This window comes from Saccostrea echinata, unplaced genomic scaffold (assembly GCF_033153115.1).
Source record: "Saccostrea echinata isolate AGI-Se365-2 ecotype Australia unplaced genomic scaffold, CSIRO_AGI_Sech_v1 ptg000002l, whole genome shotgun sequence".
In the NCBI taxonomy this organism is placed as follows: Eukaryota; Metazoa; Mollusca; class Bivalvia; order Ostreida; family Ostreidae; genus Saccostrea; species Saccostrea echinata.
This window is the reverse complement of record NW_026889751.1, coordinates 214,063-228,841: the sequence shown is the minus strand read 5'-3', so window position 1 is coordinate 228,841 and position 14,779 is coordinate 214,063. Positions and strand designations below refer to the sequence as shown.

The window sequence follows — 14,779 nt, the reverse complement described above, 5'->3', positions numbered from 1 at the left end:
ACATTGACTCTTTATTAGCGAGATGGAATATTCACGAATTGTGGTTATTGTTCTATATAATCTTTAGGAATACTAATATACGTGAGAATGAAATTTTCATGAGCACGCCGTCTCGCGTAATTACGCGAAAAAAGTTCTTGCGAATAAAAAGTGGTTTACAGTAGTGTAGATTCAAGATTGTTCAAAACATCACTCCGGGGGGTAGGGTGGGGCCATAATAGAAAATAAAACTTATAGGAAAAAATCTAAATGGGGGACAGATTAGAACTTAATTTATGAGTTGTTACTGAATACTAGACTTGTTATTTGTTACTGAATACTAGACTAATTATTTTGATGATCCTGATCATCCTATTTCTCTTGCTTTTTTGGCAACAAATATGCTTCTATCAGTTTATTTTATACTCTATGGATCCTCTATGGATTGTTGTTTTATACTCAGGTGACCGTTAAGGCCCTTGGGCCTCTTGTCTAAATACAGGACATCAAGCACTCGCATTTGTCCTTTCTTTTCATGATGCTAGTACATATACCTGTGATTGATCTATCACTTGAGGCCATTTGAATGTGTCTATAGTCCCAGCTAAATCAATGACCTTTGACTGTTAAACAATTAAAGTGTACCTCTTATAACAACATAGAGAGCATGCGATAAATTTTAATTATGAGGCTTTATGCAAACAATCTATGCAATCTTGAAATGACTGATATTAAAGGACTTATCGCATGTTTCTAAATTATTTGAAATTAAAAGCGTATTAAGTCCTTATGTCCACAATTTATAAATTCTGTGTTTTTACTGTGGATAAATCGCGGTAATTAACCAATTATTGACTCAAATTAAACCCTTGAATTAAAAATCTACGTTAATTAGATAGCGATCACGTGACCCTGTGACGTCAAAGGCGACAATGGCTGATCATCTCTTCATTAATCTTACTAAAATATACGCGATACAACCTGAATTTTCTGCGTTGTGGACGACCAAATCACTTATTTGAATATTCAACCTTATATGTTAGAATTGTCAGCAAGAAAAAATCTGAAAAATCTGTTAACATTGTAAAATAGCAGCGACGATAGCGAGGGAAGATAGCGAAGACGAAGAAACTCGCCATAACAATGCAGTTTGATTTGTCTTCTTATCACATGTAACAGTATTAACTTATTTGATTCACAAATTAAACATTATATAACTTTGTTATTCTTCGTTTTATATATAATATTAATTTATGCAAGTCTTCATTTGTTTTTAAAAGATGGCGATCTTGAAAAATAATTTCCCGATCATGAAACATTGCCGTAATTAGAGCTACAGGTTCTAAATGTTTTAAATAAAAAACGGAAATATCTTAAAAGCCTTGTACTTTGGAACTAATAAATGTTTCTATAGTAATTGAGAATCATATAAGGAATTATTTTTTCAGCATTTTTTGTAATTTAGTTGCATTTGTCATTGATAACTCCGTTAATCAGTAGTGTGCATATTCTCATCTCTCTATCACCGAATTGTCGCCTATGACGTCAGAGCAGTATTTAGCCGAAATCCGACTGAAATATGCATATTGCCGTATTTGAATTTCAACTCTCAATATCTCTTAAGGTAGGTCGCGGGTTTGCTTTTGTCATCAATTTTGGTACACAATTTCGACGATTTGAGCGGTTGTTTTGTGCACATTTGATTATGACGTCAATTACGTCATAAAGGCGACGTTGCGTTGTTTCCCGTATAATTCTCTGAAAATAATTTCATAAATAGTCTATAGGTACAAATCAAGTAGATTAATTCAAAGTGCATGCTATGGTACGTAAACCTCGTACATGTATGAACCAAGATCGGGTATTATTAAATGACAGTCTGAATTCTGATGTGATTATGTGTAATGTCTTAGAACAAACTAAATACGATACCAAATGAAAGGAATAGTTTATATTGTAAGTGTTACTAAACTGCTAAAAGTCGATCAAAATGAGTCAGCTTAAAAGTTATGGTATGCAAAAAGAAATTTCTCAGCCAAAAACCTGAAGGGTTGAACATGTATGTGCGCACGTAATTTGCACCTCAAAGGGAAGTGCGTATAATATTACACCATGTTTGCCGGGGCGAAACTTTTTCAGGTTGGAATAAATCCTCAACACCAAAAAACGGATGAAATTTAATCACAGTACCTGTATTTTCCTTTTATTTGTTATTATTATTTCAATCATCATAATTATTATTTGTTTATTTTGTATTTGAATCTCGTGTAGTCGCTATGTATATGCAGGCTAACAAACTGTGAAATGCATTTAAAAAATAAATTTAAACAAACACCCGGACTATCAGACCTATATGACACTGTAAACAATTTACAAGTGTCAAGTATATTTTTTTTCTATATAAGAAAAGCTCTCTGTGTATAAGCTAAATGCAAGTGTTCTACATTTTGAGTACGGAAATTTGATTGAGAGAATTCGAAATGAAGAAATGTTTGAGAGTTAGGGCTATATACCAGCTTGCGACTAATATAGAAAGAACATTGCCGGTAACACCCCCCCCCCATTTTTCTCAGTATTGGGATGTTTTTTCTTCACCGTTTTCGAATGAAGTGATCAAATTCATGTGGTATGCCTGAAATCTTACTGAACATGAACATCCTAAAAATACATGAATTAATATTTTATCACTCGCCGTTCTATCGCTGCATGTTAATTCTAATACACGAGAAATGTTTAATATACCGTTCATTCTGACTTTGTGGGCAGAATATGAATTTCACAATACTAGTGAAATAAGTTGCTGGTCATCATAAATGTTTCCGCAATAAGTGAAAAGATGAATAAAATGACATTTTGCAACTATGTCACCTTTTAGATCTTGCATATTCCAAATGTAAAGATATTTATACTCGTATGTAAACGTGATTACGTTCAACACATGACATTGTAGTCATAAATAACGCCATAAATGCAACATTTTGGCAATATAAAACAAACTTTGAAATTATATAGCAAAAAAACTAGCGAGAAGACATATTGATTTTTTTATCTCAAGAGTTTTAATTTTACCTCATCTGGATATTTTGAAATTCCTGATTAATTCGTCTACGTCTTTAAAAAGTTATCCAACCTTTTTTAAAGAAACTCTTTCCGCAAAATTGGCTTAAAAACGTCATTTTTCTATATATTTCAATTGTAAAGCGTAAAAATAGTACGAAAAACTATACCGCGTTACAGTAATACAGCATAAAAACTACGTAGACAAATTTGATAAAAATTACAGATAAAATGCTATAAATTCTAAGGAACATTATATCAAATTTTCAGGATATGTTTTCTCGTTAAGAATTTTTAAGCAGTAAACGCGCGACCTACCTTAAAATATGCTTTCAACAACGTTTATTGTATTCAGTATTTTAATAAATAAGGTTATAGATAATATTTTTCATAAAATTACGATTTTTGAAAGATCATGCGATAAGTCCTTTAACATCAGAAAGACCATAACGCTCATAAATTTTCCCCAGTTTACATGTATGTACAAATATGTAACAGCTGTTTAATTAATTATTAGTTGCATTAGGCCTGATCTTATGGTATTGCAGGTTGAAACTTCATAATTTTGAGCTAGCAAATCAAATAGTTCTTGAAAGCCCTCTCTATTTACAACACTAAGAGGTAGACAATTGTGATAGCAACAGTTTCATTACCTTGAATTTAAGAATAGTATTAAGTAGCAAATTTTGAATAACCAAGTAAAAAAAAATTAGTCGATAGTTGGTATGATCAAACATAGTGGAGTACTCGAATATTCGTTGACATCCCTAATTATCAGTATTGATGTTTTATTGGGCTGCACCTTAGTTCATCATTCATGAAAAAATATAATGAGCGATTAAATGTTCAAACAAAATTGTGAACACCTCTTAGATCCATAAAATACTTTTAGTACTTGGTACCTTTTCTGAAAAACCCAGCGGGGGGTATTTGTCCGTTTTGGACAGTTGTAGTTTTCATTTAATAAAGTTTCCAGACCTTGGAGACTATGTCTGTCCATCTTTATTTTTTCATACATACAGCATGCATGTCTCGAGATCCTCACACTAAAGCCATTTACTTTGTAATACTATGGCATTTATATAAGATTTTAAGAAGTTTTGGTTTATTTCAATGACATATGTAGAATTAGACATAATTTGCAGACAATATTTTGTTTAATGACATTATATATGTAAATTAATTCATAGCAACCAGAATGGGTACAAGCATGGATATGACCATAACATGAGATTTGTTGATGAAATGAACTTTACTCATAAAAAGTATGTATAGAGTATATTTATCTTTTCAGTTAGATTTAAGCTCTGACCTTTTTGTTTAGATTTTTAACAAGTATAAAAAATTCTTTTGCTTCAGTGACAAAAATTTATTACATTCTATGAATTGCTTTGTACAGTGTGAGTTGGAAACTGCAGGAGGAGCAAGAGGGAGATAAGTATTACTACACTGTAGGAGTCAAAGGTTCTCCACCACCCAGAAGTCCTCAAACATCTCTCAAAGATTATCGAAAGCAGATCTCAGATAGTGAAAGTGAACTTCAAAGTGACAGTCAATTAAAGTCAGTATATATACCAAGAGGTGAATTTTTTATTTCAAAAAACTATAGCCTGGTGTTGGAAAAATTTTTTTTTCTATTTATGCACAGTAAAATTTTACACCAGTCACAATGGCTTTCGAAATATAGTACCATAATTCTAATTTTATCCCTCCCCCTCCCCCCCCCCCCTCGCCCAGCCATCATCTTGTCTGCCTCTGTGTGTGAAATTATTTCAGAACCAAAACTTTAATGGAGAATCATTGGAAGCTCATACTTGGAACAAAGATTGTTTATGACCTGAGGGTGTGTTATGACCTTGACTGCATGTATATGGGCACTCTTGAAAAAATTGTAGCAGCTAGGGGTATAAATTTGTGAGCTCACTCACAATACCTCTAGTTAGTATTCAGTAACAATTCATATTGTGAAAAGGTGGTGATATGACACAGGTATAAAAATTTTGCTGTTTTAAGGTTGGTTATGTCAGTATACTCCAGCATCTACACTTTATTTTTACTATATGGTATTGGTTGTGTAAAATTTCATAAAAAGAACACCTTAAACATGATATGAAATATAAATAATTATATTTGCAGGCAAGATGTGGAGCAACATGAAGTGCAGTCATTGGCTAGGAAGTACAGTTATCTTAAGGCTCAGGAAAAGTGCAGCCCCCCTAAGGGACAGTGTATGGTTAAACCTGCTAGCCACTGTACTGCTGGGAATATTGATAAACCCATAGAAAAACAGCTGACTACTGCAGGCAGTATCTATGCACTCTACAACTCTCACTATGGGGAGGAAGAATATAAGAGTCCAAAAGCAATCAACATAGATGACAACAGAAGAAACCCATACTCAACAATGCCAAGGAAAAGGAAAAGAATGGGGGCTACGCCTGACATGAGACCAAGGTTCAAATTTTTGGCTCACTCAAGATACCTTTTGCTATACTTTCTTAACAGTTGCATGTTGTTTGTAAAATTTGGAACAGTCTCTGTAAATGGGTCAACCAATATTATTACTTTTAAAGCATTAATTCTTCTGTGCATCTAGAAGAGAAATAAAGTACAAAGTTGTAATGGGTGTTTTACCAGATATGTGAAATACTTGACCACTTGATCAAGGGTTCTGGTCTTGGGCAGTGAATATGTAGGAAAGATTTGTACTCTACTTTGAGAGAAGTTATTCCTCATTTTTATTATTCTTCTCTGAGAATTAATTGACTCTAAAAAATTTTAACTGATAGGTCAATTAAATGAATAAAAAAAAAATATCATTCAAGAATTTTTAATGTACATGTATAATTTTTTAGTATTTTTTAAAAGTCAGGTAGTCTTGCAACTAATAGATAAATAAATATGAGTCGGAAATATTTTATATTTGTACATGAAGTGTTATTTAAAGACCAAAAGATGCCAGTGATTTAGGGATTGTAATGGCTTTATTATGTTTCAAATTTAGAGAATGTAGGAGCACTAGCTGGAACATAATGTAGATCTGTTTTCTGAGTTGTTGCTGATTACCAGACTAACTATTCTGTTGATCCCTTATCATCCTATTTCTTTTGTTACTGAGCAATATATCTTCATCTATCAATTAATTTTCTTTTGTTTAAACAATAAAATGCTTTCTTTGGTTGTTAGTATGGGAATTAATAAGGCAGCTTTTACTTTTTTATGCAGCAACTGTTGCTTGTTTATGCAATAGCTGCAACTTTAATCCCCATTCTAATGAAGATCGAGACATTTAGAAGACATATTTATTTATGTCCATTATTCAAATCATATCAAGTAGGATTAAGTATGTTAAATATTGTGTTATCGGTATATAAGTCATTGTATGTTTCATTGATGGAGCCACTGCTCAAATCTATACAGCATACATGCCAACTTTTGAAAATTCCCATGGAGGATTTTGGGAGTAATGGCAATTTTCAAAGCTTTAAATTTGCTACATTTCATGTCGTGAAAATAAATGTTATCCCATTTTTTTTTTTTTTTTATAATTCATAATATTAATATCCTCATTTATACAGCTTTAATATAAAGAGTGTTTTATTCCCTATTAATAAGTAAACATGATTAATTTAATATTACACACACACACACCCTCCCTCACACACACACACAAAACAATTTGAAGATAAATTTACTTTGAAGGTCATTAATTATAGAACACAAGGATACCCCTTAACCCAAACAAAAATTAAAATTCTTATAGTCGGTATGAACTTTTGCAATCTTGGCAGTGCCCTGTTGGTATCCCCTTGTCACAACAAAGAAATACATGCACAACATTACCTTTTGGAGAGGGAAGGGAGAAGAAATTTAGTGTAGGTCTACATGACAGGATACTGTTGTTTCATCTTAATTATTTTCATCATTTTTTAACTTTACAATATTTTGATATAAGCAGATAAAATCAGCAGCTATAAGCTGTGTAGTTTTCTACTTTCGGTTTTAAAAAATGATCTATATGGATTCTGATTTTATCATATTGTATTAAATTTTTGTTTTCAATGTAGGGATATTTAATTAACCCCTAATTCTATGAGAGCTATATTCAAGCAAGAAGTGATTCCCTGGGCCCAGTTAACACATCTGCATGGATTAGATAAACAAGGAGACTAATCTGTGTGCATTGAACATAAAACAAATCTGATATTCTTATCCCAGTTGACGTAATATGGGGGTTTGGTAAACTCTGAAAATGAGAAATTTTTGAGTGAAATTTTTCAAATCGTGATTTTAAGGCAATATTGCTACCCAATCGGGAAAGTGGGATCAAAGGGTAAATCAAGAGGATTCTGCCTAAATCGGGAAGGTTGGTATGTATGATACAGAGTGGCTTAGTGGTGTTAAAGTATTCAGTTTTAATAAGCAATTGTGGTTTTTATAAGAAATAAAGGAGATTGTTTTCAGTGGATGTAAATAATATGCAATTCTATGGATCCTTTACAGCTTTGTATTATACTCAGGTGACCGTTAAGACCCTTGGGCCTCTTGTTTGAAAAAAGTTAAGTGTTTATGATTTTTGTCTCATAAATGTATTCATTGTATTGTCTAATGCTCATTTGCATCTTATGAATAAATTTTAATTTTTTTTCCCTTAAGAGAGGAATATTGTCCAGGAAGAGGGAGTGTGAGAAATTTAGTGGAACTATTTCAAACACAACAGAATGAAGTAAGTTGAAAAAGATAATTGCATGCATTATAGGAAAGTAATTTTTAACTCTTCTGAGTAGAATCTAGCAGTGTGTGGGTTGCGTCATAATTTTGGAATGTGGGCCAAATCTGAAGGACTCCTCAAGTTTTGTCAAATTTGTCACAGAGTATCCTTGGCCCAAGGGCTTTCATTTATATTAAAAATAGGGATGTGATCTGTAAGCAAGGGGAGATAATTGGGAAAATAAAAACAAAAGTGGTTGCTAAAAAATCACCACCACAAGAACCACTGGGCAGATGATCAGGAAATTTATATATAATGATGAGGATATGTTGTAGAAAAAAAAATTCTTCAAGGCATCACCTTGGGGCAAAGGACGTGGTCTCAAGGTCACATCAGAGTTGACCTAAAATGATATTTTGTTAATTTTTTTTAATATTTTTCCCACCTTGAGGACTAGGATTATCAAATCTTGTCAGTTGATGCATCGATAAGGTTTACCTAAAAGTTGGTCATGGTGACTACATTTTAGCTCACCTGAGCCAAAGGATCAAGTGAGCTGTTCTGATCAAAATTTGTCCGTTGTCTGTCATTGGCGTCGTTGTTGTTGTCGTAAACTTTTCTCATTTTCATCTTCTCCTCCTGACCAGAACTACTGGGCCAATTTCAACCAAACTTGGCACAGAGTATCCTTGGGGTGAAAGGGATTAAAGTTTGTTCAAATAATGACCCCCAAGGGTAAGGTTGGGTCACAGTGGGTGATCAAAGTTTTACATAGGAATACATAGGGAAAATCTTTAAAAATCTTCTTCTCAAGAACAGCAAAGCCTTGAGTGGTCATATTTATATGGAAGCATCCTCGGTAGTTAAGATATAAGTTTGTTCAAATAATGACCCCCATGGGTTGGGTTGGGCCACAGTGGGTGATCAAAGTTTTACATAGGAATACATAGGGAAAATCTTTAAAAATCTTCTTCTCAAGAACAGCAAAGTCTTGATTGGTCATATTTATATGGAAGCATCCTCAGGTAGTGTTGATTCAAGTTTATTCAAATCATGACCCCGGGGTAGGGTTGGGCCACAGTGGGCGATCAAAGTTTTACATAGGAATACATAGGGAAAATCTTTAAAAACCTTCTCAAGAACAACAAAGCCATGATTGGTCATATTTAGATGGAAGCATCCTCAGGTAGTGAAGATTCAAGTTTGTTCAAATCGACCCCTGGTGGAAGGGTGGGGTCACAGTGGGCAAACAAAGTTTTACATAGGAATATATAGGGAAAATATTCAGAAATCTTCTCAAAAACAGCAGAGCTATGATTGATCATATTTATATGGAAGAATTCTCAGGTGGTGTAGATTCAAATTTGTTCATACCATGACCCCTGGGGTGGGGTAGGACCACAATGAACAATTAAAGTTTTACATAGGAGTACATAAGAAAAATTTCAAAAAAATCTTCTCAAGAACAACAAAGCTATGATTTATATGGAAGCATCCTCAGGTGGTGTAGATTAAAATTTGATCAAATCATGACCCTGGGGTAGGATGGGGCCACAATGGAAAATCAAAGTTTTACATAGGAATATATAGGAGAAATCTTAAAAAATATTCTAAAGAACAGCAAAGCCATGATTGGTCATATTTATATGGAAGCATCTTCAGATAGTGTAGATTCAAGTTTGATGAAATCATGACCCTTCAGGGGTAGGTAGTGGCCACAATGAAAGTTTAAACTTTTAAGAAAAAAGTCACAGTTAATCAAAAAAAATATGTAAGCATCCTTAGTTAGTGTAGATTCAATGTTGTTCAAATCCTACCCCCCTCCCTTTTAGGGGTAGGTCGGGACCACTTATGCATTTAAGCATTGCAATACTAAATTGATTTTTGCTTTTTTCTTAGCCACAGTACTCAGGTGAGCGATGTGGCCCCTGGGCCTCTTGTTGAATTTTACAGCTATTCATTTTCAAATTGATTTTGATTCATATCTTGGACACAATAAAGTTTAGGATCATCAAAACTTTTCAGTTGATGCATCATGGGGCTGTGAAGTGTGTCAACTAAAAAGTAGGTCACCATGAATTTTATGGCTAATCATTTTCAAAACATTTTAATTCATTATTTGGGATACTGAAAGGTTTAGAATCATCAAACCTCTTCAGTTGATGCATCTTGGGGCCTTGGAACATATTAATGAAAAAAATAGATCACTGTGATGTAGTTTTTGAAATTTGCAATAGGCCTGAGTATCGCAAGCTACCTAGCGATACGATACATATTGTAATACGGTAATGCAATACAACATGTATCATGATACAGCTGTCAGCAATTGAATTAACTGATATCTTTACATATTCTTGTTTGCTTACCTCCACAGCTAAAGAAAATGTAAAAGGAATATCTTAATACCCCTTACCAAAGTTAATTATAGGTAGACTTACAGTCTTAGCATTGTATTATTTCTTTGTTACCTTGTTTTCAGCATTTTGGAACATTAAAATTTGTTAAGTTGTATGTAGATCTCTCAAAAAAGGCTATGAAAAATAAACTTGTACTGTATCACGATACATACATGGCGATACGATATGTGTAAGGGGACATAAATAGGAAAAATCTTTATGTTGAGGATATCACTATATACTGAAAACAAAATTGACCTTCAACATTGAGATTTATGTATATATAAGCCATATTCAACAATAAAAGTATCATTCAGCTAGGGATTTGTCAAAGGTGTAAGTATCAGCAGCGATAAATTAACTGCCAAGCTTATATTGCTTCAAGACTAGTTTGATCAGAAATTTGTTGCCTACATTTAAGTGTCTGTTTCAATGAAAAGGGTCTGCTATGTCTGTACAACATGTGAATGTCAAATGATATACCTGTACATTTTTTTTCCATAAATCAGCACAGCTTCCAGCAAGCAGTTCTGTGTGGACGTGCCAAAGAGTTCAAAGAGGTACTGGTGGTTTTCTTGCTACTGATTTCTTTAGTAAAGGCAGTTTTTTTACATTCTGATTTGAAAAAAAAAAATCCAGCATTCTTGTTCATATTTTTGTAGTCTTCTCAGCTGAAGTCACCAGTACATCCTAGAAAGATTGATTTTTATAATGCCGAAGAAAAAGGTATTTCATCAATAGTTTAGGTGCTTGGTATTAAGGGAATTTTTTTCTGCTTTCAGCTCACCAGGTGAAGGTCAAGAGACCTTTTCTAATCAAAATTTGTCCATTTTCTGTCTTCAAAAACTTTTTACAATATCATCTTCTCAATTCCAACCAAAATTGCCACAAAGCATCCCTGGGTAAGTGGGTTAATGAATGTCATGCCCTATTTCAAGGGATAAAAATAAAGAATTGGTGAAAATTTAATGCCATCTTTCAAAAGATCTTCCATAGTAACTGCCATTAGTAACTGTGGTGAGCATTGTGGCCCATGGACCTCTTGTTTGTTGAATGTTTGGTGGATGAACAATATAAATAAAAACTGAAAATTTTTTATATCAATAATTTTAGCATCTTGATAAAGAGCCTTATACATGTATAGTGTATAGGTATATCTCTAATGTGTTGAAAGACTTCGAAATTTCACAGGCACATTTAACATATAGAGAATTCAATTAAACTCTGTAATGCTTAAATTTATTTTGATTTACACAAAATAATTGAAGATATTTTTCTTTTGTTTTTGAAGAGAAGAATACAAAATCACCAAGTCCATCCAAGAAAGCTGGCAGTATTCCATCAGCTCCACCCTTATACCCCAATATTGAAGACACTGTGACAGCTTGCAGTAGCTTAACAACAGTATCTTCTTCAGGGAGTAAGCTCTAGATAGATAAGAATTTTAGGTCACCTGAGTCATGATCTATTGCTGTCTGTTGTACATTGTTCATCATCTGTCTGGCTTAAACTTTGAAACATCTTTAGCTCCTTTGAGCTAAAGGCTAAAGTGAGATTTCTGCTTGAAATTTGTCTGATGTCTGTCACTGGCATCGTTGACATTGTGAACTTTTCACATTCCAGAACCGTCTGGCCAATTTCAGCCAAACTTTCCTCAAAGCATGCTTGGGTGAAGGAGATTCAAGTTAGTTCAAATGAAGGCCAGGTCCTCTTTCAAGGAAAGATGATTAAGAATTATTGAAAATAAAATGGCATCTTTCAAAAATCTTCTTCTCAAGAACCATAGGGCCAGAAAAGGTAAAACTTATGTGAAAGCTTCATTACATAGTGTAGATGTAAGTTTGTTCATATCATGACCCCTTGGGGTAGGATGGGGCCACAATGGGCAATCAAAGTTTTACCTTATACCTTAGAATGTATAATAAAAAGTCTTAAAAGTTTTTTTCTCAAAAACCAATCGGCCTGCAAAGGCATGATTAGTCATATTAATATGGAAGCATCCTCAGGTAGTTTATAATTAAGTTTCTTCAAATCATGACCCCATGGAAGTAGGGTGGGGCCACAGTGGGTGATCAAAGTTTTACATAGGAATATATTGGAAATAATCTTTAAAATCTTCTTCTCAAGAACAGCAAAGGCATGATTAGTGATATTGATGTGGAAGCATCCTCAAATAGTGTTAATTCATGTTTGTACAAATCATGACCCCCAGGGGTATGGTGGGGCCACAATGGGTTATCAAAGTTTTACATAGGAAAACATAGGAAAAAATTATCTTAATTTAATATATAGCTTCACTTTGCACTGTTGTACATGTGACCTTTATTTGTAATTTTAATTTTTAATTTGATCAAAGTGCCATTAATTTAGAAGTATGACATCATAAAGTTCACCTTTTCTGCCATTTTAGCATAATTTGTATGAAACTGCTCATTTTCAAGCAGTTTTTCTTCCAGAAAATATTGAGTGCAGACTTGAACAAACTTTATATTTTTACCAAAGATGCATCTTTCCAAGACTAATTATTGACAGAAAATTTTTGCATGTTTTTAGCTGCGCTCTATGTTTCCCATAAGAAAAATGTCAAGAAAAAGACACATTCTTGTCTTATTTTGATTGGATTGCAAAAATAGCTTCATTTCTGATGTCATTTACAGCCTGTAAGTGCATTTAAATATGAAAAATGTATTGGAAAAATCTCTAATATAATCTCTTCTACAAAATAAAAATACACATTTGAATGTTGATTTTTGGGGGCCAAAATTGACTCTAATCATATATGGTCCTTAGCAGTTTGTTGTATACATACATATAAATGATGTTACTTGGTAGCTATTCTGATCAAGGTCTGTCTAGCTGCTTACAAGTCCGTCCATGCATGTACTTGGTGAATTGACTTCAATTAATTGGTTACAGGTCAGGAAAATAATGTGAAGGAAAGTAGTAGTTTGGAGTCTGCTTTATTGGACAGATGGGTGTCACGGAGTTTACAGAAATGTCAGAACTCGCTTACAGATGAAATCTTCAATGAACTGGCCAATAAAGCAGGTACTGTTATGAATCCTTTTTAAAAATAACCCATTTAAATTCTTTGAACAGTGAAACCTAAGCAAACCTCCTCTGCCTGATAAAACTGTTCTTGTGAGAACCATATTTCTTTATACCATGTAATTGTAGCATTTTCAAGTTGTCTAATTCAATTCCTTTTGTATAAAATTGTCACTGAAATAGTCTCTATAGTAATTCTGGTATATTAATCATTCCACAAGTTCCTCCTTTTTGTAATAAGACACAATAAAAAAGGTTACAAATGTTTATTATATCCAAAGTAAAATAAAATATAATCCATAGCAATTAAAACAAAGTAAATCCAAAATATAAATGAATGAAAGGCACTAAAAATTCTAATCACAAGTAGTAAAATATCCAAATTATAAGAACCAAATCTTCAATTTATTTATCTCTATCAAAATTTCTAAACAAATCTCACTAATTATTAAATTTATAGCCTGTTTATATAATCAATTGACCCATTCCCCTTACCTCCTCTTCTACTTAGCTACAGTCTAGACATAATTAATCACTATCATCTCCTCCACTTATTCATTATACCCCCGGTCCGAAGGAGAGGGGGTATACTCTTTTACCCTTGTGTGTGTTTCTTTGTGTCCGTAACAAATTTTTGTCGCAGTTTTCTCAGCAACTAATCATCACAGATGCTTGAAAATTTAGCACAATCTTTGTTTAGGCATGCCATATGGTGGGATTCATTTTTGTATGAATTTGATGTCAACATGAGAGTGTATATTCACATCAGAGCGGGGGTATTACTAGTGAGCATTCGCTCACAGACTTCCTGTTATGCTCGGCAAACTTTCTCCTCCAAATCTAATTATGACCTGTCCACAGTCAAACCTCAAAAAAATCTGAGTGACTAGTATAGTGAAATGATACAAACAAACTAAAGCTACAAATTAAGTAATAATGAAATAAAAATATTCATGTATATATGTGTATGGTTTGTAAGTATTAAGAAAATAATTCAAACTTGCAGAATAATTTCTTACTGGACAAGTTTTTTCTTAGCTAATCAGAATCAAAGTCTCAAGTTTCTGATCTAAGAGTGTCAGACATTCGAGCTGTCTGTCTGTGATGTGTTGTCTGTAAACTTTTTGTCCTCTGCTTTCACTGAAAATGGGAGATACAGTTGAACTTTGGTATCTTGAACACTGATATCTCAAATATCATGGATATGTCAAAGTGATTAAGAAGTCCCAATGGCTTATTCTTTAGTATTTTATCTTTGATGTCTTGAATCCTCGGATATCTCCAAGTTTTTAGCTCACCTGAGCTGAAAGCTCAAGTGAGCTTTTCTGATCACCCATTGTACAGCGTCCATCTAGCTGTCTGTCTGTCCATCCGTAAACTGTCTGTCCGTCTGTAAACTTAAATTTTCACATTTTTAACTTCTTCACAAGAACCACTGGGCAAAATCAACCAAAGTTGGTACAAAGCATCCATGGTTAAAGGGGATTTTAAATTGTCTCAATAAAGGGCCATGGCCCCTCCTGAGGGGAGATAATCAAGAAAAAACAAAATTGGGGAAGGGTTATTGAAAAATTTTCTTCTCAAAAAC

General features: G+C 33.4%; 1 protein-coding gene across 1 annotated transcript in view; it reads left to right on the top strand.

The window, feature by feature from the left end:
- Nucleotides 1-14,779, top strand: part of LOC133204478 (uncharacterized) — a 48,788-nt gene that overhangs the window by 23,764 nt on the left and 10,245 nt on the right. The window contains exons 13-20 of the mRNA XM_061340222.1: nucleotides 4,227-4,301; nucleotides 4,436-4,597; nucleotides 5,173-5,490; nucleotides 7,693-7,762; nucleotides 10,653-10,703; nucleotides 10,806-10,869; nucleotides 11,435-11,563; nucleotides 13,060-13,191. Of these exons, the coding sequence (XP_061196206.1) occupies nucleotides 4,227-4,301; nucleotides 4,436-4,597; nucleotides 5,173-5,490; nucleotides 7,693-7,762; nucleotides 10,653-10,703; nucleotides 10,806-10,869; nucleotides 11,435-11,563; nucleotides 13,060-13,191 (1,001 nt within the window). The remainder of the gene's footprint in view (nucleotides 1-4,226; nucleotides 4,302-4,435; nucleotides 4,598-5,172; nucleotides 5,491-7,692; nucleotides 7,763-10,652; nucleotides 10,704-10,805; nucleotides 10,870-11,434; nucleotides 11,564-13,059; nucleotides 13,192-14,779) is intronic.